The 24,069-nt window shown below is 35.7% G+C and overlaps 1 protein-coding gene across 1 annotated transcript; it reads left to right on the forward strand.

The window, feature by feature from the left end:
- The first annotated feature begins 9,253 nt into the window (after positions 1–9,253).
- Positions 9,254–12,757, forward strand: LOC306888093 (transcription factor Maf-like). Its single transcript, XM_079446236.1, has one exon. It carries the CDS (start codon positions 10,688–10,690, stop codon positions 11,663–11,665), a length of 978 nt encoding a protein of 325 aa, XP_079302362.1. The 5' UTR covers positions 9,254–10,687; the 3' UTR covers positions 11,666–12,757.
- Positions 12,758–24,069: the final 11,312 nt, after the last annotated feature.

Here is a 24,069-nt window from a genome sequence, read left to right on the forward strand (position 1 = left end):
TTTTTAGTCACTGGACGAATATAATGGTTTCATTTCGTAATTATGTTGCGGTTTTGGTGTTTTTTTAAGTCACAGCATGTCGGAGAAAATGCTTTTTGTGGCCCATGGCAACAACACATTACATGACAAGTAAAGGTTAAACGATTTCAAATGTTATTTATTTTAAGTGAAGTCTTGTTTAACATTATGTAGGCTTATTGGAAACGAGCTGGCAGCAGAAATCACACAAAACGAAATGTTATTTTAGTAAACGAGTAAACAATTTAATGATGCGATTGAAAACAAGGTAATTGATATGACAACTAAAAACAACTAATAATAAAATTAATGCCGCGATGTTTAGATGTCGTCAATACGTCAGTTTTGTACGTTTAAATACCTGTAAAAACGTAAGTAAATGTATGTTTTATAGATCCACATTTTACGTAAAATACTTACGAATTATCATGAGATCAAGTTGCAGATAGCTACATAGTATTTTATGTTAAACTGATGAAACTGATTTTGAAGATATAAATTAATTCAGGGCTACAAATATATTGATTTACAAGCCACTAACGAAGAAAAACACAAGAAACAGAATAGTAAGAAGAGAATAGTAATGCAGAATATGTCCAAAACATTCTTGTGTTACATACATAGTCTACTATCTTACTTTTTAATTTATAAATTGATTTAAAACTATTTAAATTTCTATAATATTCAAACCCAGATTTCCTGAAAAAAAAGCAAAGCTCTAGCAAATAAATAAATAAGTACATACATACATCCTTCATTCCTTACTTAATTGTATGCTATATTCCAAGACTGCTGGAACATCCTAGAGGTTTTTGTGAAGAAGAGAAATAATTTGTTACTTGCTGGAAAATTCATTAAATCGTAATTCTCCCTTGTGCACTTTCAAACTTGCAACTTTAAGACACATTTATATATATATATATATATATATATATATATATATATATATACAGGTGCATCTCAGAAAATTTGAATATGGTGAAAAAGTAATTTTTTTCTTGTAGCTTATTTCAAAAAGTAAAACTTTCATATATTTTAGACTCATGAAAGTCAAACATCTGTATCAAAATAGAATATTTCCTAATCTAAAATATATAAAAGTTTCTCTTTTTGAAATAAGTTACTAGAAAAAAATGAACTTTTTCACCATATTCTAATTTTCTGAGATGCACCTATATATATATATATATATATATATATATATATATATATATATATATATATATATATATATAAAATTGATAGCCTCATTTATGAAACAAAAAAAAATTATAATTGAATGTAAATCTGTGTAAATGCATTATAAAACCTTGATCTAAATTGCTGTAATCAGTCAAATGCGGCCATTAACTTAAGAATGGATTCATGAATAATTTACACTGAAATTTGTTCTGCATGTGTGTTTCAAACAGGATAAATTTGATGTGTCAGAAAATGTCTTATTTTTAAAAGTAACAAATCTTGAAAGACTCAAAAGTGCAATTAAAAAAGTTAATGTCAAATTCTAACTGTGGTCTGTAACCTCTTCTGAGCAAAAACCTTTTGACTCCTCTGTGGCCTCAAATGTTTTGTGTCCGTTGATGGTTTTCTCATGGTTGTGTCATATTGATGGTTTACTGCTGCTTGTTTTCAGACGTGTTAAAAGAGCACAAGCTAAGGTCATGGTCACAGCTTTGAATCATGGGCCAAACTGCTGTTATATCTCGTCAGTGCACTTTAAATATGGGTGAACAACCAAAACCTCCAAAAATGGATGTCAATAATAGCAGAAAATACGCAGCATAATGCCGACCCTCTGGTTTTGCCCCTGCTGTAGTCTCACAGGTTGCCCAGGCAGTGGATGATAAATGGATTAATGTAATTACTCACAGCACTGCCCACATTCTGGAAGCCGGGTGAAAATTGAGATTCCACAAGGGCCCTTTTGCTTATCTGAGTGTAGGAACATCCGACTTGGCTCCTCTGTAAACTCTAAGTGAAGATCTTTGATTCATAATGGCATGTTTTTTGTCACAGGGTGGTCTTACATTTCCAATTTTAACTGGTGTCAAGTGAATTATAGTAGATGTTTAGAGAAGAACTGAGGGTCTGGAAGAATTTTAGGGCACCTTTGGGGATAACTCAATAAATGAAACTGTTTAAACCTTTTTCACTTGGAACAATTTATGGTTAACTTGGTTGTAAAACAACATTCATAGTGTAAGAGGATATGTATGTATAAATATTCAGGTTTATTTCCAGAATCTAATTAGATTGCTGCTGTGGGTGTCATAGACAGATATCACTGAGCAAGAAAATAAGCTATGAATATAAGCATAAAGACTCTAAGGTAATTAAAAGATTTGCAAAACTAGAAAAAAAACGAAAAAAAAAAAAAAACTCAAAGACAAATAGCTATACTGCTCTGTTCAAGTTGGGGAATATTCTGGTTACATTATTAAATTATGGCATCTATTTGATAGACTTTGTGCTTCTTAAGCTGCATGAAGACTACATTGATATAAATCATGCAAATGAGGAAATATTAGCAAAAACCTAAATGCTGAGGAGCCATGTTAATTTTGTGAATAGTCATTTGGAATGCAAACTATTTTTCTGAGCAAAGAGTTGTATTTGTTGGAGGGTTGAAATTATATGTTGTGCTCACTTTTTCTCTCCCTGCTTTTCCATGGTCTCTTTGTTAGGGAAGCAGACTTCACACAAAGGATTAATACGAAGTAGTGATGTTTATTGACAGCAGAGCAATTCAACGGATGATGAAACGGTGAATGGAATGCAGATATACTTCGGATGAAGAGATGAGTGGATAACTCCACTCTTACACAGATTGTCTTGACAGCAACTCGTGGATGAAGAGAGGACCACACATCTCACTGTTTGAAGACAGCTTTCTTGACTGGAGAACCAGGAACCAGGAGACAGACAAACACAACGCTTGGAGAGATCACAAGAGGAAAGTACATAGGTAGGTAACAGGTAACAGGTAACAGGTAACAGGTAACAGGTAACAGGTAACAGGTAACAGGTAACAGGTAACAGGTAACAGGTAACAGGTAAGTGGCTGAGATAGCATACAGGAGTCCACTTCATATAAACGAGACCAGACGTTTGAGTGCAGTGAGGTGTGTGGCTTTATGGTGAGGGGTGATGAGTTTCAGATTGTGTGCAGGTGTGCTTCATTAGAATTCCGATGATGGTGTTCGCTGTGATTGGCTAGTTTGGGAGCCTGGTCGATCTGTGGCACTCTTTAACTCACTCCAGGTAAGTCATTAAATCCTATTTCATGAAGTTTTCTCAAAGTAACAATGATAATAAATCACCCATCATTTACACTCCATCATGTTGCTCCAAAACCCTTTCGACTATAAAAAAAAACAAAAAAAAAAAAAAAAACTGGTTTGGATGACTTGACATGGTACTTCATATGCAATATGCTGCAAAACATGTTTTTACAAAACCAGAGCAGTTCATGCGACCGCAACTGAGCGGCTTTTTTCTCTGTTTCTGTCATATATGATCATGGAGATAGTCCGTTTGAACATCACATCCGCTTCACTGTGCATGCAAGAATAGTTTCAGGCTCTGTCACGAGTGTCATGTCCTCGCTCACGTACTTGTTTTCCAACTTCCTATACTAGATTTTCTCTCTCTCTTAGTTGAAATGATCACATATATGTTCACACAGGTCAACCCACAACTCACATTGTGAATATAGGTCAGAACAGTAGCTTTGCAGATTCAGATCATAGAATTTCAGAAATTGTGTCATTCATAACCATCTAGTTTTGACTTAAATTTTGATTATTCTGATTATGTTCTACAGTGATTCCCAGTTGAATATAACATTATTTAATAAAATTTAAATTTTTCGCATAAATTGTAATGTTTTGTAATTAATATATATATATATATATATATATATATATATATATTGACACCCTTGGTAAATACTGATGAAATAAATGTTTTTTTCTTTCCAGTGCATGTTGGGCACAATTACTGGCACTCCTAGAAATTCTTATAAGTAATATATCTCTGAAGTATATTCCCATTCAAATTTACTTTTTTTTTTTTTTTCTAAGCACACCAGGGTGACTAGGGGCGTGATTGTCCATGTCCATTGTCATCTGGTCATGACTATTATAAATATTAGGAACACAAAGGAGCACAAAAATGTTTTTGGCAGCAAACCCACCAGAGATGTTTAGTACAAACAGGGATAAAAAGTACTCCACAGTTAAATATGCTGCTGGATCTTTAATGTTGCGGGCCTGTTGTTTTCTGTCGGAGGTCCTGGACATCTTGCTCAGATGGGTCACTGAGCACAACATGAAGCTTTTGCCATGGCCGTCCCAGTTCCTTCACCTGAACCCCACAGAAAATGCACCAATATGGAGTTGGGAATCTGAAGGATCTAGAGAGATTCTCTATAAAGGAATGGTCTCCGATCTCTTATCAGGTGTTCTCCAAACTCTTCAGGCATTACAGGGCAAAACTCAGAGCAGTTATCTTAGGAAACGGATGTTGCAATAATTGGGTTGCCATAATTGGGTGCCAATAATTGTGGCCAATTATTGTATATATATATACAAAAAAGCCTTATATATTGCCTTTCCTTTCCTAAAGCAAATCCTATATATATATATACACACAAAAAAATAATATATATATACATATAGGATTTGCTTTAGAGTACTATAAATTGTAAGAGTAAGGGGTAAAGTGTAGGCTACTTAATTGAAAAATAATGCACCAATTTCAAAGTTTTTATTTATTTATTTTTAATGGTTTTGTTATCTTTGTTTTCCAAATCTGTGAGTGGAACCAGAAAACAACCAAACAGCATGAGTTTACTTACAGATTAATCAGAGTCAGATTGAGCAATGCAGTTAGCCAAATAACACATATAGATTTATACTGAAGAGTTATTTTGAAGGAAATCAATCTTTGTCTGAAGATCTGAGATCTGAGCTCTGTTTATTTATGATGAGAAATGAGGTTAAAGTTCAAAGTAAACCTTTCGATCGATATGAGTTGTTGCAGGTGGAAATTTTACTGTAAGTCAATTTAGCTACCGACACAACTACAGTCTGAAAACTAGATGTCAGTGACCTTATCCATCTGCCTGTAATGGATCACATGGATAACCTAATAATGTCACAGAATGTCTCGCAGACAGAAATGTACGCAACATGTAAGTTGTCATCATCATGCACAATACTCACTGCGGAGCTGTAAAGCAGTATTTTCACATTTGTACAACAGGTCATTGTCTGCAAGACAACAAGGATGCCCATTATATGGTTTGACCTCTCTGAACAATTTTATTAAAATGATTTAAATGATTAAAATGTTACAGGAACAGCATACTGTTCTCCAAAAATTTGGCTACTATGCATGCTTCAGATAATTCTGTGAAACCCCTATTGTCCTCATTGCATGACAGTATATGCATGCTGCTTATATTGATGGTATTCAACTAAAAGACCAAACTAAAAGTTCAATTAGCCATTGATTTCACATTAATTTGACCTGTTCTACAGAATATACAACACATGGCGGGAAACTGTGGCTGTCTCAAAACCTAGTGAGCTAGTAACTTACTGGCCCTACATGGGTAGCTAGTCTAGTCCTAACTGAAAATGGAACTGATTGGAGACACTCTTCAATGGCACACAAATAGCATGCCTTATGTGACACCTGTGGAAATTTACCAATATTTAATATTTATATATTAGTATACTAGTCTTGTTTATTTATGTATAATTATTGTTTTTTGTATTATTATTATTATCTTGCTAGTGATATTAGTTTATATTTTATTTGTTCCCTCTGAAGCTTTAATGAGGGCAAAATTGTCTTATGTGAAAAAAACTAAACTAAACTAAAAAACAGCGGAGATAGATAGATAGCATGTGAACTGAACAGGTGCCGTTTGTTCAGGAGTTTTTTAATAAATTTTTAAATATATTCCACCTTCTAACCCACGTTATTATTATTATACTCACGGCAGACTGCCATGGACACTAAAAAAAGTTACAAAAGCTTTTCATATTCAAACTTCTCAGTCTTTCATAACTGCTGAATCAGGTCTGTTTATGGACAACCTTTGGCCAATGCCCCTTATGCTATTCTTTTGGACCACACTTTTTGAAAGTATGCCTGCATCTGGTGCATCTCCAAAATGTGATTTAATGCATGTGACATTGAGTCATATGAAGTAATTATTGGCTGATCCTATAAGCAGCTGAGCATGCTTATTTATTTACTTAGTATTGAAGTGTGAACGGCAATAATAAGTAAATAAATAAATAAATAAAATCTGTGTTGATGAAGAATCTTTGCTGAGCTTACAGCAAAGCAAAACAGCATATATTGACTGCATACAATTTAAAACAGCTAGTCTACTTTTCTCAAATATGCGTGTGATGCCTTAAAAATAGTGTGTATGTAACAGCAGGAGGAAAATTCTGTCCACAAACTGCAGTAGCTTCCTGTCATTTGGTTTTCAACTGGTGAGCTATAAATGTATAAATATTAAAAGGTCCAATAGGTGAACCCTTTAACTCTCTGAAATCATTAAGCTTACAGTATTTTTGACAGTTTGTATTCTCTGGAACAAATTAAGACGTATAGTGGCTCTGCATGCTCATAATCGATGACGCCTTTACTGCTCTGTTCTGATTCTACTGTACTGATTTAGAGGTGTAGGGATATGCTAGTGTAGTAACTGGAGAAATACAATGCAAAATAATATATACAGTAAAAGTGCAATGGCTAACAAAAACAAATGTTAATTGATTAACAGCAAGTTTTGTAACTCAATATGGCAATATGTTGAAAAACTCAAATTTAATGGGGCTGTTAAATGTACAGTTTTCAGAAGTAAAAAAATAATAATAATCTTACAAATTACCTAAAATGCCTAAATGATGCTATCGTATTTTATTATTTATTTTTATTATTAAATTGTTTGAACCACTTTTTTTTTTCTTTTTTTTCTTTTTTTTTACAGAAAACATCCTTGAAACCTTCAGGTCTATCAATGAGTTCTGCATTTGTGCAGTTCACTAGACATGTGTCAATCTGTGACTCGTCATTAACCCGGTCTAGAGTTTGGTGAAGTCTCCCATTGCATTAGAAGCAGGGGAGACTAGACTATCCATCTCAAGTCCGAGCCAAAGGCCATATTTATTGGTCTTGTAATGGATTTGGGTGCATTTAGACTCAGTCTTGACTTGGACTCAAGCTACTCAGGTCTACTCAGACTCAATGAGCTAGTACTGACTGCATGACTGTTCTGCAACACCAAGGGAATGGCATGGGTAAGCAGTGACCATAAAATGCAATAACACAGCCCATCAGGATACACCAAATCCTTTATCTGTACTCAGAGAATGCTCACTGCACCCAGCAGCTGTGTCACATAGGTTTAAGTCTTATCCGTGTCACATTCCGATTTAATCATATGAACTACTCCTATAGTGATTTCATTTTTGGAGATCGGCAGTGCTGGTTATTGTATGATTTCACTGTTTGTCTTTCTAATAAACTTGACATTGTACACAATGAAAATTATTTGGCTCTGTTCTATTTTGTTTTGGATTAAAGTGTCAAATGAAGAAATAAACAAATAAATATGGACAAGAGCAATATGAACATTCTTCCAGAAACTCTGTGCTGCACAGAACACAGCCTGCCACGCTTGGGCCATTGTTCTGGACCTCTTCCCACTTGCTCTTGAATTAAAGTGCTAAGTTTATTCATTTTTACTTCTTATTTCCTCTTACTAGTGACTTCAATCTATGTGTGGAAAGATTCCATTTCCTCAATTTCACATGTAACTGTTCCATCCTGTTTTTAAACTGATTAAGAATGAGGACTTTCATATTTTGGGCTTTTGGTAGACTTCAGTGGAATGACTTTAGGGTCATGGAGTCATATCCTCTCCTTGAAGTCCTTGATGCTTATCATTTTTCATTTTCTCACCATATGACATAATTGAGATTACAGTTATTTGCCAAGGCATTTTGTTGGATCTGTGGCTGAACTGTGGGTTAAGCACACATGGTTTGAAAAGAAGTACAAAATATACTATCCACGTGCAAAGTAAATAAGCAACACAGCATTTTAAATTAAATAATTTAAGGTTACACTATATTCATCCATGTACTTTAGGAAGTTATATTTCTATGTAATTCAAAATACATGTAGAATGTATTATTTATTTATTTAGATATTTGCAGAATGCAACTTGTTAATTTGGAAATAATAATGTAAATAAGAAGTAAGTAATGTTATTCAGATTGCAATAATAAACAATATATATTAAAATGCATTCTTAGTTTTAATTTATATTTTTTTATATACTAATGTAAATAAAGTTCAACAAACTTAGCAACTGCACTGCTTTGTCAGAGCATATAAAGAGCAAATGCAGAGTTAGGCTAATGCAAATACGGCCCACATACACATACAGTAACAGCTATTGATGTAATCATTCATGGCCAGCGGTCAGAGAGATCATTACACTCGTCTTAGTACATCCTCTAAAAATACCAAGGATCCAAAGCATGAGATTATAGACTTTGCCAGAAAAGATACTGAGCAAATGATTATAGGCTTTTGTGCAGTGCATGGTTGGTGCAGAGTCAAGCCTAAAACAAGTCACATGAGTGTTTTCCTAAATGGGCAACTTATCATTGCATGGACGTATACTCGTGGATTTTAAATTATGTTTTTACTATTCTACAGAGCATGGCACTGAGCTGTTAATTGAAGTTCTGGAGAGACGAGAATGTAAGTCTCATGAAATTGAAGATTGAGACAGGATCATTAATTAATCAGACGGGTATATTATGCAAAGCAAAATTTACTTTATACTGTGCTCCTGCTAAAAGGGAAAACAATAAGAAATACTGCCAGAATCGACCCCTGACCTCCAGTAAAAGAGCAATGAACATAAGAGTAGTTTAATATATGACTAGATGAGCCTGAGCTCACAGAACTGATAAACAAGTTTTATAGCTCTTCTCTTGATCTATGCTTGAATCATTTGGTTGATCACTGAACTATAGCCTAATGTAGTTCAGGTCTGACTTAGGGTGAAGGGGGGCATTTTTAGTGAAAATGTGCAATTGATACCTTTAGGATCTATTTTTACCCGGTTTAGACATTACTTAAGCTAATGGCGAGATTAATTTTTTTAATTTATTATTTTTTTTTTTTTCACCTTCTGATTGTCCGTCCCAAAAAGAACAGATAGTACTCTCATAGTACATACTATCATGCAAATGCTGTTGTGTTCAGCGTAGTACAACTACAAATTATTCCTTTTGTTGAAACTGTAATGACATCTGTCCCATTCATTCATACGTAAACGTGAATATAAAGTTTCACTTTCCAATAGGTCTGATTACATTACACAAAGGCTCGGTATATCCCCCACCTCCCCAAAACACACACACACTTCTGTTGACTTGTATAATAGTGAGTTATACGTACTATAAGATAACCACTAAAACAAAACTTTATTAACTTTATTTTATACAGCTTTAACAAATGTGGATGCGTCCAATATGTCTTTTTATTTTTATTATTTAGATTTAGCTCACTTTTGTACAAATTTGTCCCAAAACTACCTTCACACATGCACGCACACACAGCACACACACACACACACACACACACACACAATTCTCGTTTTATCCAAGAGGTGGCACTGTTGAGTTTTAAAAAGGCCCATTTATCCAAGAACATCCCTAACTTGAATTATTTGCAAATAATTGTATTAATTGAAATAATTTAATTTCCATTATAACAATAATAACGTTGTATTATAACTTAGGTTTATGTGTTGTGTATTAATTTTTACATGTTAATTCAGGCACAACAATAATTTAAGTTAGACATTTAGTTATTATTTTATAATGATTATGTCGAAAAATCAGTTGTTATCCTCCTGACTTATCCTACTATCCTACTAACTCATAATATTAGAAATGTAATAAATAAATAAATAAAAACTACACAGAAACACGTACAAGTCCAGACACTCGTGTTACTAAAGTAATAGAACTGAACATTTTGAAAAAGGGAAGGACGAAAGAGTTAAACGTTCGAAGTCCATTCAGTTCTTTCCTCCAGCATTTCCAAAATGACAGTCAGCTGACGAGAAAAGTTTTGGTTTCCGAACTATGTTAACGAGCTCTGAGATTCCGTGACCCCATTGGCTGCTCCGAACCTTACATCACGGCAGCTATAAAACTCAGCAAAGCTTTTAAACTGTACTGTAGTGTGTCGAGTTTAAAAACACTCTCAGCTCGATCTGTGTCAGCAAGCGCACTTCTTTTACGTTCCACTCACCCGTTTGACCACAATGATGTCTGCTCACGAGGAGTCACCAAAGTGTTAAATGTTTGAAATCAAAGGCCGCCGAAATTCACTTGTAAAGAGAGGAGAAAAAGATCCGATGCATCTTTGCAATAGACTGTGCCAACGAGAGCTCATAATCTGGAGTTAGGAGAGCAGTGCAAAGTCCTGTGCAGTCTCTGTTTTCCTGCTAAGAGTAAAGCATTTAAACATCATCAAACTGGCTCACTCTCTTCCGACCCAGCCCGCTTTGACAGCTGCTCTTCACCCGCTCTGGAGGACGGTCAGCAGCAAGAGGATGGCATCAGAGCTGGCACTGAGCAGCTCCGACCTGCCCACCAGTCCCTTGGCCATGGAATATGTTAATGACTTCGATCTGATGAAGTTTGAGGTGAAGAAAGAGCCACTGGAGCCCGATCGCAGCATCAGCCAGTGCAGCCGCCTGATCGCCGGGGGCTCCCTGTCTTCCACCCCGATGAGCACGCCCTGCAGCTCGGTTCCCCCTTCCCCAAGCTTCTCGGCGCCCAGCCCTGGCTCCGGGAGTGAACAGAAGGCGCACCTGGAGGATTTCTACTGGATGACCGGCTATCAGCAGCAGCTCAACCCGGAGGCGTTGGGCTTCAGTCCCGAGGACGCGGTTGAAGCGCTGATCAGCAGCACACATCAGCTCCAGAGCTTCGACGGCTATGCTAGAGGGCAGCAATTCAGTAGCGCAGCCGGCGCGGGAGGCGCCATGGCCGGGGAGGACATGGGCTCCGCCGCCGCGGTGGTGTCCGCAGTCATTGCCGCCGCTGCAGCGCAGAATGGGGCGCCGCACCACCATCACCACCATCTTCACCACAGCCACCACCTGCAGCACCAAACCCCAGGGGTCCAGTCCAGCAACAACTCATCTGCCACCCACCACCAGCACTCCCACCTGGATGACCGCTTCTCGGACGAGCAACTCGTTACCATGTCCGTGCGGGAGCTCAACCGACAGCTGCGCGGCGTCAGCAAAGAAGAGATGATCCGACTCAAACAGAAGAGGAGAACCCTCAAAAACAGAGGCTATGCCCAGTCGTGTCGCTACAAGAGGGTCCAGCAGAGACACGTATTGGAGGGCGAGAAGACACAGCTCATGCAGCAGGTGGACCACCTCAAACAAGAGATCTCCAGACTGGTGCGTGAGAGAGACGCGTACAAAGAGAAGTACGAGAAGCTCGTGAGCAGCGGCTTCCGAGAAAACTCATCGAGCAGCGATAACAACCCCTCATCCCCGGAGTGTTTCATGTGAGTTCCATAAAAAGCCTAAAAAAAAGAAATCAATAAAGTCTTTAAAAGTTTTGTTCTTCAGTTTTGGGGGTTCTTAGATCAAGGCTGACTTTTTTTTTTTTTTTTTGAACTGAAGTCAGTTCTTCTTGAGTTTTGGAGGCATGCTGTAAAACCAAACTTAATATACAAATTTATATTATTCTCTAAATTAGTTAATATTTTGATGTGTATGCATATCCACTCATGATGTTGACCCTCATTCACCTTTTGCATTTTTTTTTTGCCAAAAATGAAAGTTTGCTATTTTTATTTTTACATATTGTTTGTTCTTTTGCCAAAGTCCAAGGATTTTTGTTCCCCCTCCATTATCATCTCATGCCTTCTGCTTGCTGTTTTGTGACTTTACATCAGAATCTATTGACTATATAAAGAGACATGTGCCTGCATGCTGGACATGCACGGTCTTTTTGTTTGTTCTTTACTCCCCCTCTATTTTTTATGTGCTTGAAAATGAACTTCAACTTGGAAAAGAACTTCTGCTCAGCATGGCATTCATACATTTCTTTCATTGTCCAATCACTTTTTTGGAATACGGACTAAAAAAGTGAAAGGAGCATCATGCCATCATCCTCCCCATGAAAAAGTTGATCCATACAGTTAATTCTCTGTTGAGAGCCAACTGGAAGCAGTGTTGCGAGGGAGAGAACAAGGACCTGGTTTCTAAAAGGAATTCTCCCTCTGAGACTTGAACAGTGTTGTTGCTAAAAGCGGTTTGTGTATTTAATGTCAAACCTTTGCATTTTGATAACTCTGGAATGAAACTTTTTTTATTATTTTTCCTTTTTCTTTTTTGCATTGTATAAGAACAGTTAGAGGTAGTACATGCCACAGGTTGACACAGAAAGGGGGCATGTTTCTTTTTGTTAGAAGTTTGGGAAGGCTCCAAGTTTGCATACAGCTGGATTTTTATCATGCGTAACTTGAGCTTTTTGCAGCATGTACTTGCAATGAAAACAACAGTTTGACAGTTGTAGTTCCTGTTGTAGCCTGCCATTTACTGTATTTTAAAACCAAAGTATTAAGTAGAATTTTAAGTCAACATGGAAAATCATACATTCTGAAAAAAATAAAAAAATAAATAAAATGTCTGATATAAAATCTGACTAGAGTTGCACTAAATGTAGCTTGTAGCAAATGATATATCACATATTGGAATCTTTCTAGAACGCTAATTTAAAAGGCACCCGTCATGGCTTTGCTGAAAACGAAAGGATATAATCTTATTTAGATAAATATTGTCAAGCAGGACTCGATTTTTTCTTTCTTTCTTTCTTTCTTTCTTTCTTTCTTTCTTTCTTTCTTTCTTTCTTTCTTATGTTGTTAATAAATTCATTATTTACATAGCAATAATGTAGTAATCAATATTAAAATGTCTGGACATTGTTTTATGGTCAGGGATTGATACCCTGCTTGTATAAAGTCCGGATATACCGTTCATCAATAAATTCTTAAAACTGTTAATTATTATAATTTTTTCATATATATATATATATATATTTTGCTGTGCAAAATTATTTTATCCACTAACCATATGTGATGTTCATATATGCTTATTTTCATTTCATACAATTATAATGATATGCAATAAAATGCAATTTGGGCCACTTAAAGTCTGCTTTCTCTGGATGTTGTTTGTTAAAGTTTTATTTTTTATTTTAATTATTTTTTTTTTTTTAAATCATAATTCTTGTTAGTAGCCTGTTTTTATTAGTCTTATCCAGTGCATGCATTGCGCAAACCATGTTTGTCATCTTAAAAATAGACTATCTGAAACTATGTAAACAGCATTTGCTCTTATCATATAGTTGTTTGGTTCAAAAGACAACTAACACCACAAAGTGCTAATTTTCTCAAGATGTATGGCAATTTTACTACAAACACTATCTCATAAATTCTCAAGTATTATCTGGAAAAGACTACAGAATTACAGGGCTTTTAGCACATAATGTTTGATAGAGTTTAAATAATGAATTTTATGACAGACAACGCTGGAACATTCCAAAGTTCAACACCATCTCAATCCAATGGACTATGCTTTATGTTTAGAATGAAGTTATAGCGCCACTGTAGGTGTCACCGTTCCATCTTTCTTTTGTAACTCACAAGACAAATTGTGGATTAATTGATGAAAGCTATCCCTTTTAACTGGGTGCAGGTTGTCACAGATGTCTCAGTGCACAGAACAGTCCTTGAAACTCCTGGAAAAGCTGTTTGGAAAGGTCTTGGGTTACAAAAATAAGAGAGTCGTTTAACTGCAAATATAAATGGTTGTAGTTATGAAAAAAATGGTTCTCAATTTGTGAGTCATAGGTCTGTTCTGATAGTGATGCAGTCTGCGATAAATGCAAATAGAAAATAAAAACAAAAAAATACAATAATAATAATAATAATCATTTTTATATAAAAACCCCAGTAAAATAACGCTGAAACTCTGAGCTAAATTTAGCCACATTCACAAATTTGTTTATTTTTTACAAAATATGATTTTCAGTTTTCCTCTTCAGTTTGTTACATTAACAATTTTGCATATTGCTGGGCTTAAGCAGTTGATGTTAATATTAATACATTCAGATTGTTGTTCAGATTGATTTTTAAGCTCAATTTGTTTAGTGTTATAAGTGTTAAGTGTTATAATGTTAAATTATGAGGCAAGATCAGTTGAGAACCATTGTACTAGTGAATGTTTTTGGAGGTCAGAGTAAACATTCACATCCTGTATGTGTGTGCAAGAAAAATAAATAAATACATTTTAGAAAACACAGGCATACAAAATAGTTCCACACAAAGAAAGGTCAATTACAGACACATTTAATCTTCATCAAGATTAACAGAGCTCGGTTTGTTCTGAGATTTGTTCTTTCCATGTGAAGGAGACGGCTTTGTCATCCAACTCTCCTGAAACAAGAGCTGTGGAGGAGGGAACAGGAGATCGGGCGAGAGAGTATAGCTGGAGTGTTGAAATGATTTTCCCAATGATTAATCGCTCAGAAAGGGGCCGTATAAAAATTATAAATCATGAATCTGTATGGCTGCAGCTGTGTCCAAACTGTTCTTTTAGCATGCATGCGAAAACGGCAATTTGTTACAAATCTCTCTCTTATGTGCACACATTTTAGTACTTCGAGTTGGCAAAACCCTAGAAATCTCCTTAAACGTAGAAATTAGACTTAAACTTTAGAAATTAAGGAAAGTACAATCTGTAACTTGACTTTCTGATGATTTTATCTGCTTTCTTGAATTTGGAATTGATTAATGTTGTCCTAAAACATTACGCTTTAAGTTACTTAAAATCTCGCTGTTTACAGCTGGGCTGTTATGATCCTCATTTTTGAAAATATGTTTATTTATTTGTATTATTTTCATCATTATGTGGAAGAAAAAAGTAAAAAGCAGTTAACTGAATCAATGAATATTCTACTATTACTGAATAAGAGCGAGTCCAGGCTTTAGTGAAGGTGTATTTCAGAGTGTATGTGTGTACAGAGGAGGTCAAGTGAGCGATATGTAGAAATGTGCACAGTCATAACAAAGATTTTTACCCTCAGGGCAGACCTTATTTATTTGCTGTGCCAGTGAAGTCAAACGCATACGCACATAGGCATAACACTCTTCCTATGGATCCACAGCTACCTTTCATCCATTTTCACTTTTAATCAGCTAACGACTAACAGCTTTGCTCAACAAATTTGCCCACCGATTTTGCATTATTTCGATTAGTTGACTTAATGCAATGTGAATTTAGTGTACATGTTACGTCATGTACAGTAAATATACACGACGTCATAGATAGATAGATAGATAGATAGATAGATAGATAGATAGATAGACAGACAGACAGACAGACAGACAGACAGACAGACAAACAGACAGACAAATGAACAGTTCAGTTTTGGAAGTCTTTTGGCTTGTGAGTGATGCGGGTGAACTTGAGAGAGCTTTCGGAAAGATGTGCACACACTTTGAAACTGTGTGTCAGAGTACTGGGGTTTTCCAGCGATGCACAGACGCTATAAAGATGAAGATGATGCATGTATGATACAGAGAGCAAGTGAGACATCTTTAGATTAAAAATATTTACTTAGTCTTTATTTGGGCAATGGTGTGCAGTTCTAAATGAATACAAATGTAGTTTACAATAGAAAACAATTAATACATAATGAACATCAGTTTAGATAAATATCACCTAAATTCAGTATAATAAATGTTTGTTTTTTTGGAACAAGTGTGTGTAAATAAATTCTCAGAAATGTGCATGTAGAGAGAGAATATTTCCAGGCATTTATTTGGGTGATATGAAAAATCATCTGTAATCTAATTTCCTCAGTTGATAATGAACATTTCAACACACTTGCATAATTTACATTGATATTTGCAGTGTACCTAACAAATGTAGTGTTGAGCCTTTAATATGATTGCTATAATATTTGTTTGTCAGTATTCATTCAATTAATTGAATAGGGGTTAATTTGCTTAATTGTTTTATTTTATCTGCAGCCAACAGTACAACTGACCATATCACCTCTTATCTTTTTTGCAAGTTTCTCTCATATTGGTAATTTAGACATTTAGGCAACTGAGTATAAAAAGAAAAACTGTGAAATTGTATGTATGGCCCTTACATGCGGTTCTTGTGTTTCTGTGAAACACCTGTGTGTGTTGAATTACCGTAATTTTGAATCATTTTCTTTATCACGCTTTTTTTTCCTCATCCTGTTCCTGGGTAAAGGGTGCAGTGTGCGTGTGTCTTGAGCATTTAAAGTATTACACTGAGCTTGTCCTATGTGTGAGGTAAATTTAGGTTTGCCATAGCCTTACAATTTTAGATTATATATATATATAACTTTTTTATGTTTCCTTCCAGACAGAATATTTTATTTCTGTGATGTACGGCATCCTGAACTCTATTTTGAAGCGATCATTTATCATGACTGTATGTCAGTTAGAATTAAAATCAAAATGAGATTAAAATATGAATTTGTAGTTTAATGTGCAATATAGTGTAGTGGAATTGCATACAATGCATGTTAATGACTATGCTCTCACACAACATACACTGTACTGTGACACATTTGACTAATTAAAAAAAAAAAAAAAAAAAATAATAAAACAAAAATAAAAATCTAGAGTAAAAAAATATATATATTTAATTTAAAAAGTTCAAATGTACACTGCACAGTGGAAAATAAATAATTATATAATAACTATAATCACTATTAGACATGGCATATCTGTACACTGAAAATTCCCACACACACACACACACACACACCAACGTTCCCCCCTAAAAAAATGCATGTCAGTTTCCATCAGTAATAAAAATTAAATACCTCATGGAAACAGTAAAAGTGTTATTTCATCACTGTAAGACTAGATTTAAAAAAATAGATATTGAAGAATAGATTGCTGTGTCTTCTGTTATTTCATTATTCATCACACCTCGGTGGAACCTATTCATCAGAAAAATAATACTGTCATGAAGCTTTTTTTTCAGTGCAGATTAATCAAGTATGAACAACTTGCAGTTTATGTCTCTGACTGTTTATCTTTGACATAGATATTGCATAATATAATAGTTAATATATACAATAATTTCAGTTTATAGTGCCACAAAGATCACTATAAAAATTGTGTTACATTATGATGAAGTCACAATTTCCATTTAGTTCGTGGTGTATTATGACATCTCTTTCTTTCTCTTTCTCTTCAGGTCTTCCAGAAAGTTCCTTCATCTGTGACTGTGAGCCCTCTGAGCCTGACCTTCATGAGGTAAAATGATTTCACCTGTATCTCTGACATACAACACAACTAAGGTAATGTTAACACGTACAATAATATAGAATAGTGTGGAGAAAAAAGAAAAAGTGTAGATCAAATAGTAAAATGCAGTGATCTTGTATAGAATCCAAAAGTGCCTTAGGACAATAATAATATAATCTTTTTTTTTATTTCTTTTTTTTTTTAAACAATGACTGAGTACTTTACACTTTATCTGACGTCTACCTCACAGTGAGGCTGGTGCTTCCTTAAGTGCTGTATGAAACATTTTTCTCACTTTACACCAGAGTAAAAGCAAGTGTAAATTCACCTTCCCATAGGCCGAACTCTCAGTGCTGGGGTGATGGATTTTTGAAAGCCCAGCTAAAGCACAATCCATCTTTCTCCAGGCTCATTGTGTACTCTTGTAGGACTACACCAATGACATCTCACTGGAGCACCTCGTGCACCTCGCTCTTGGGTAGAGGCTGCTCTCTGAGCTGTCAGGGATTAAGGTGTTTGTGCGGCACATTGCTGAATCATAAAAGTGCTTTTATTGACTAAAGTTATCCATATTCACTATGGCCTGACCAACCATGACTGATTCAAAGGCACTGTGCCATCTAAAACAAGGCTAAAAGTCAGAGATCTTGTGTCCTCTGTGTTGGGTTAAAATGCACATATAAAAAAAGTTTTAGAAAACGGATAGTTTTAGGCTTAATCTGAATGGATGAGTCATATTCGAAGCTGCTCTAGAACAGACTATACATAGCCACATCGTGATGTGCAGCGGTGCTCATGTATGCAGGTGTCATGCTGTCTGTTCTTTTACTAATACATTCAATTAACAATGACAAAAAAGTCTTATTAAATAAATTCAGTAATAAACAAACAAAAGCAGTCATTATGAATTCTATAATTTTGCTCTTATTACTACAAAACACTAAAATGTAAATGATTAACAAGGTAAAGAGTTCACCTAGCTGTTCTTGAATCTTTGTCAGGAGGTCTGATGAAGGTTTACCCTTTAGTTTCCCATACCTTCGTATCCAATGTCCATTTAGCATGTTCCCTTTCCTCTGTCTCTCTCATACTAATCTGCATAATGAGGATGAGATGTTAATGTCATGCCGCCCTTCCCATAATGCTCTGTGTTCCCGTCCCCATTGTCTTTAAGTAGAGCACAGGATCAGGGCTGGCCAGGCTCCAACCTCACTTAACTTCGCCAGGGAAAAATGATACAGAGCTGTCGGAGATGACAAGGACAAATCAGCGTTCAATGAAGTGCTTTAAGTGCTGTTGTTTCCAACAGCCATCGGAGCAGCTGTGAATTAGTTGCCCTTTAAAGGCGGCCGAGGAAATGTGCTGGATAAACACTTAGGAATGACAGGACACAGAGAACACAGGAATGAAAAACATGATGACAGGTGTCTTCCATAAACGTGGGATTTCGTGTTTTCAGAAACTGACACAATGAAGGCATTTTAGATAGGATGTTACACAAACATTGGTTTTGGACCTGTCTTTCTATCTCATTATACTGACTGAGAATACAGCGTTTTAGAGGGTTCGGTCACTAGGACTGAGACCAGCATAGTGAATGTTGTTTTAGTAAACGGTGTTTGTAACTTTATTCATGCATATGAGAAAACACAAGTGAACAATGAGTAGCCTTTTCATGTAAGCTGAGTGTGAAAGGAGAATGATGCTTGTCTTTATCAGGGAAACTTTTTTTTTCACATGACTCAGCTTCCAGTGTAATTGTGGGTGTTATTCATTGAGTGGTGGGGTTTTGCCATAGGTGTATGACTGGGTGTCCAAACTCGGGCCGGGAGGGCCTCTGTCTTGAAGAATGTATCTCCAACTTGCCGCAGCACACCTCTCTAAAAGTTTTGAGAATGGCTAGTAAGACATTGATTAGCTAGTTAAGATGTGTTTAATTGATGTTGGAGCTAAACTCTGCAGGACAGTGGCCCTCCAGGAGCAGGACTGGACACCCTTGGTTTATGATGTGTCTTGTCAAACAATCCTAACTTTAACAATACAATTAATATGCACTTAAAATCAGATGGCAATGATTGCTTTTTAAGAACAATTTTGAAGCCCCAGTCTATTTGTTTGTTTGGATGTTTAGGGCAATGTTGCATTTTGAAGTCCAAATGCTCCAAATGACAAGACTAAGACTATGAAAAATGGCCTTGAGTACTACAACACTTTAGGGACTGATACTGATGGTTTTCAATGAAATATGATATGATCTGGACATTGCTCTATTATTGAATGGAGCCAGCTGCTAGTTGAAATTTAAGAATTCTTTGTAAGTATCTGTGTAAAAGGAAAATATGTGTTTTTTTTTTTTTTTAGCTTATTATTTCAATGTTTTTCACACTTTACTATTAATAATTGTTTACAAAAAGCTTATTTGGTTCTTCTGATACATCAATACAAATGCACCCTTTTGGAACCTGTACTTTTTAAGAGTGTGGTAATTTTAAATATATGGTAACTGTAATAAACAAATTCAGATTTATTAAAAAAAGGTGAAAATAAATATTTGGTTAGCCTACATAAAAAGACGCACACTTTGGTGTTTGTTGAAGAAAGTACGCCCATGGACTGCCCTGACTCATTCATTGCACGTGGCAATAGTTCAGACGCCAGTGGGGGGACAAAAGGACACAGTAACTGCTGAGGTGGGAGAAAACAACCAAATTCCTGAGAGGACAGTGTTAGCACACACACCTGTACTTGTGTCGGGGTGTTGTGACACAACATCGGCCATAGGGAGGGCCAAGTGAGGCGTGACTGGTGGTTGAGACTGGTCAGTCTCGCTGATGGAGTGTCATATACCAACGGTGGTGCCAAAAACACTGTATTTTTGAAACACCCCTGACTTCCAGCATAACAGCTCTGGTAATTTCTATATTTGGGGCACTTGTGTACATAAGAATTTAACTGTATCTGATGAAAGGCTGGGTTTCACCAACTACCTCTCAATATGATACCCATGGCAAAAATATATCATATTTAATACATGCTAATTTAATTAAATATAATATTGTGACTGAAACTAAATCTAGAAATTTGCTGTAGTCAGTTGCACATTTTGCTTTGCTTTCATTGTTCATGAAAAAAGGTTCAATCAGAAATGCCAGTTTTGTAGTTTCTGCTTATTTTTACAGCCTGATATTTAACTAATTGGACTGTATAAAATAATGTGGATGTGCACACACACACACACAATACAAAAAAAAGAAGCAAGATTTTGAGACATTTGCACCAGATTTCTCCACTTTTGCAAAGTAGCTTTTGTTATTATTTATTTATTTATTTATTCATAAAAACATATTATATTTTAATGTTCGATCATTGCTGTCTAAGTACTCCAAGTGTGATAAATGAATTCAAAAGCTATCCACTTCAATGCTGGTCCAGGGTTACTCTGTGTTCCAGCAGGACAAGACGACCCAGACTTGCTGTGTCCGCCCGATCTTCCAGCCACCTGCTCCAGGCAACAGAAACTGGAGACGGAGGCTGACGGTCTATATTTAGCTGTGCAGGCAGCAGACACTGTATTTGGGCTTTAAGGTTAAAAATATGGATATCTATGTACAGTCAGGCCAGAGTACAGTACGATGCACTGAATAGCGTCTTTACCCCAAGTCTATTTTAGCTTACTGCCGCTGATCTTCAGCTTCTGATCTGTGTTGTGTAGCACAGCCTTGCTTCCTTTTTTAAAGGTAACTGGACTCAAGAGAGGGAGTGCAAAATTACTTTTCTTTAAAACAGCAAAGTACGCTGAATTTGAAATTGTGACTTTAGCTGTGTAATAGAGAGGATGCCATTTTAGCTTGAAGCCATTAATTCCTCAGGGAATTTACAGTTTTAGGGCTTATCCCAACCCCCCCAAAAAAAAGAAAGTTTGTGGCAAGTAAATAAAACTGATATTCCTAATATTGTAGTAAAGACAAGCTTAGGGACTTCCACAAGTCTTCCATTTTTATTTATTATTATTATTATTTTTTGCATTTACAATTAGATTTTTTTCAGTGTCCAGAGAATATCCTGTATCATATTAATAACAGAAATTGTAATCGATGTAAACTTTTGCTACAAAGTCATTTCACAATTGCTAGGAAATACTGAACAATCTTGAATGTAAAAAAAAAAAGAGTGTGTGTATGCACTATGTTATGGGGACCGAATTTACATTATATATATATATATATATATAAATAAAGACAGAAAGAAATAAAGAAACTTTGCAACTTCACATGTATCATCAGCTAAACTTGCTGAATAGCAGAATTTAGTAAAATGTATTCAAGGAGAAGTTTCATCTCTGTTTCCCCCAGCATCGCTCGCGGTCGACCCTATTTATCTGCCTCTCTACTTCCATCATTTGCTTGTTAGTATTATTCTGTGTCCATTTAAACTAGCTCTTCATAAGAGTTGTTTCACTGATGGCATCTATCATAGTATCTGCTATTTTCTGTATCCTCACTTGCCTTTTGTTTGGGTAGTTATTGTGCTCTTTTTAAGGTCATGACTATTTCCTGCCAAAAGTTGAAATGTGAGGTCATTATAGATTTCTCCAGAACCCGTCTGCCTGCAGGGTAATGGGACGCAATTAGAGAGATGTAGTCATGAACCTTCAGCACTGGGTTGGACAGGCGCTCTGTGGCATGTGTTATAAAGCTGTGATCTACCACCTTTTATAGAGTTTAATTCATTTCACAAACTCATTATATGGAGGTACATCTGGACAGTTGTACAGAAAATAATACTCTCCAAAAAGTTTGCTAATTGTAATTTTAGGGAAGACTCTTTTTTTGCTTGCCACGATCAGTCATTTTAAGTAAAATTAAATTCATTTTTCAATGAATCAATTTCAATTTATGTGTTTGTTTATTGCTTGTTATTTGGTTAATAAATACAAAACATGTGCAAATGATCTTAATTAATTAATTTAAATGCACTTTTAATAGTTTCTGCCATTAATACAGTATTCACTTTTTTACCAAATCATTTCCTTGACTTTTTAATATACATAATGTCCAACTGCTTGTCATCACTGCACTATATAAAAGGCAACAGTTGATGAGACAGAAACACAGAAGCAGAGTTAATTTTGGCAGGCATTTTTTATTTAGTCTTAGTCTTTAACTTGAGACAAAAATGCTTAGTAGTCTTAGTCACATTTTAGTCATTTGAGTCTTTCATACTTTTAGTCAAACTGCAGTTACCAACATTTATTTTGCTATTGTATGTAGTGTTCAAACAAAATTAGTCATCAATTCTTCTCTCTTTAGACCAAATCAATTAAGCTTATGAGAAATTTGAATCAAGGACTGAATTTGGAAAAAACTGGAATAAATGTTCTTTTTTTGGTAGAGATACAAATTAAACTTACTTTTCAGATAATGTAGGTTGACTTCACAAGTATACATTTATTTAACATCTTTTTTTGGCTAACATTTATGATACAGATAATTAGGAATGCTGTCCATTTAAGACAGAAGGTATGCATGTAACACTGACACTGACACATTCAGTTTTCACCCACCTGTTTATGCTCAATTAAGCCATAACCGACTGTATTTACGTTAGATACTCTGACTCTACACTAGGGCTGGGTAAAAAATATTGATTCTCCGATTTTAATCGATCTTCAGTTTAACGCAACGATATCGATTCGGGAAATCCCCGAATCGATTCTTAATGCGCGTGCTTCACGTAAGAGGATATGAATATTCACCTCTCGTCCTGAAGGTGTCACCATCTTTCAAATTGCTCCACTAAAAAAAACAACTGTGTGCACCCTATTATTAATGTAGATTTGTATTTCAGTAATAAACTTAAGTAGGAGATTTTCAGTTACCAGCATTTATATCAAAATGTGGATCCCATGCAAAACTAACATTTTAAATGAAATATTGATAGCTAATCGATATCGAATCGAATCGAAATCGAAATCGAAATCGAAATCGAATCGAATCGAATCAAATCGAATCGAAACCATAAAAATAAGAATCGAATCGAATCGCAGAATTGGTCACAATACCCAGCCCTACTCTACACAATAGACATTTGGACTGCATGTTTGTGTATTTGAGCGCTGAGAACTGATCAGTGGAGCGTGCGAGAGAGAGCACTTCTATCAGCACGATTCCACCCGCCTTCACTATTTTAACTTAATCGACAACGAATTGTGACTCCCGGGAAAAACGGGACGTCTGGTCACCCAGTCCCTAAACCTTCGGGTGCTGAGGCCATTGTTTCAGATCGCTAGTTCGCGTTTTGGTAGACTATCTGTCCACTGCGGCTGCCAAGACTAGATATGCAAACGCCCCTTATCCAATGACAGAGATGCACATTTTGAAAGACAAGACAGTTAAACTTAGCCTACATGCATTTTGAATGTCCGGTAGTCCTCAAATAACATTTTAGTCCAGTCTTGTCTTGTTAACGAAGACACAGCATAAATTTCATCATAGGTTTTATCATCAGATATTGGTTTTAGCTCGTCAACGTCTCATCTTAGTCACAGAAAAAAGGTTCGTTGACGAATATTTTTCGTTGTCGTCTTCGTCGACGAAATTAACACTGCAC

The sequence above is a fragment of the Barbus barbus genome (genome assembly GCF_936440315.1).
Source record: "Barbus barbus genome assembly, chromosome: 22".
Lineage (NCBI taxonomy): Eukaryota > Metazoa > Chordata > Actinopteri > Cypriniformes > Cyprinidae > Barbus > Barbus barbus.

Bases quoted from the DNA above. Each gene is read 5' to 3' on its own strand.
- LOC306888093 (XM_079446236.1), top strand. From the start codon at position 10,688: ATGGCATCAGAGCTGGCACTGAGCAGCTCCGACCTGCCCACCAGTCCC.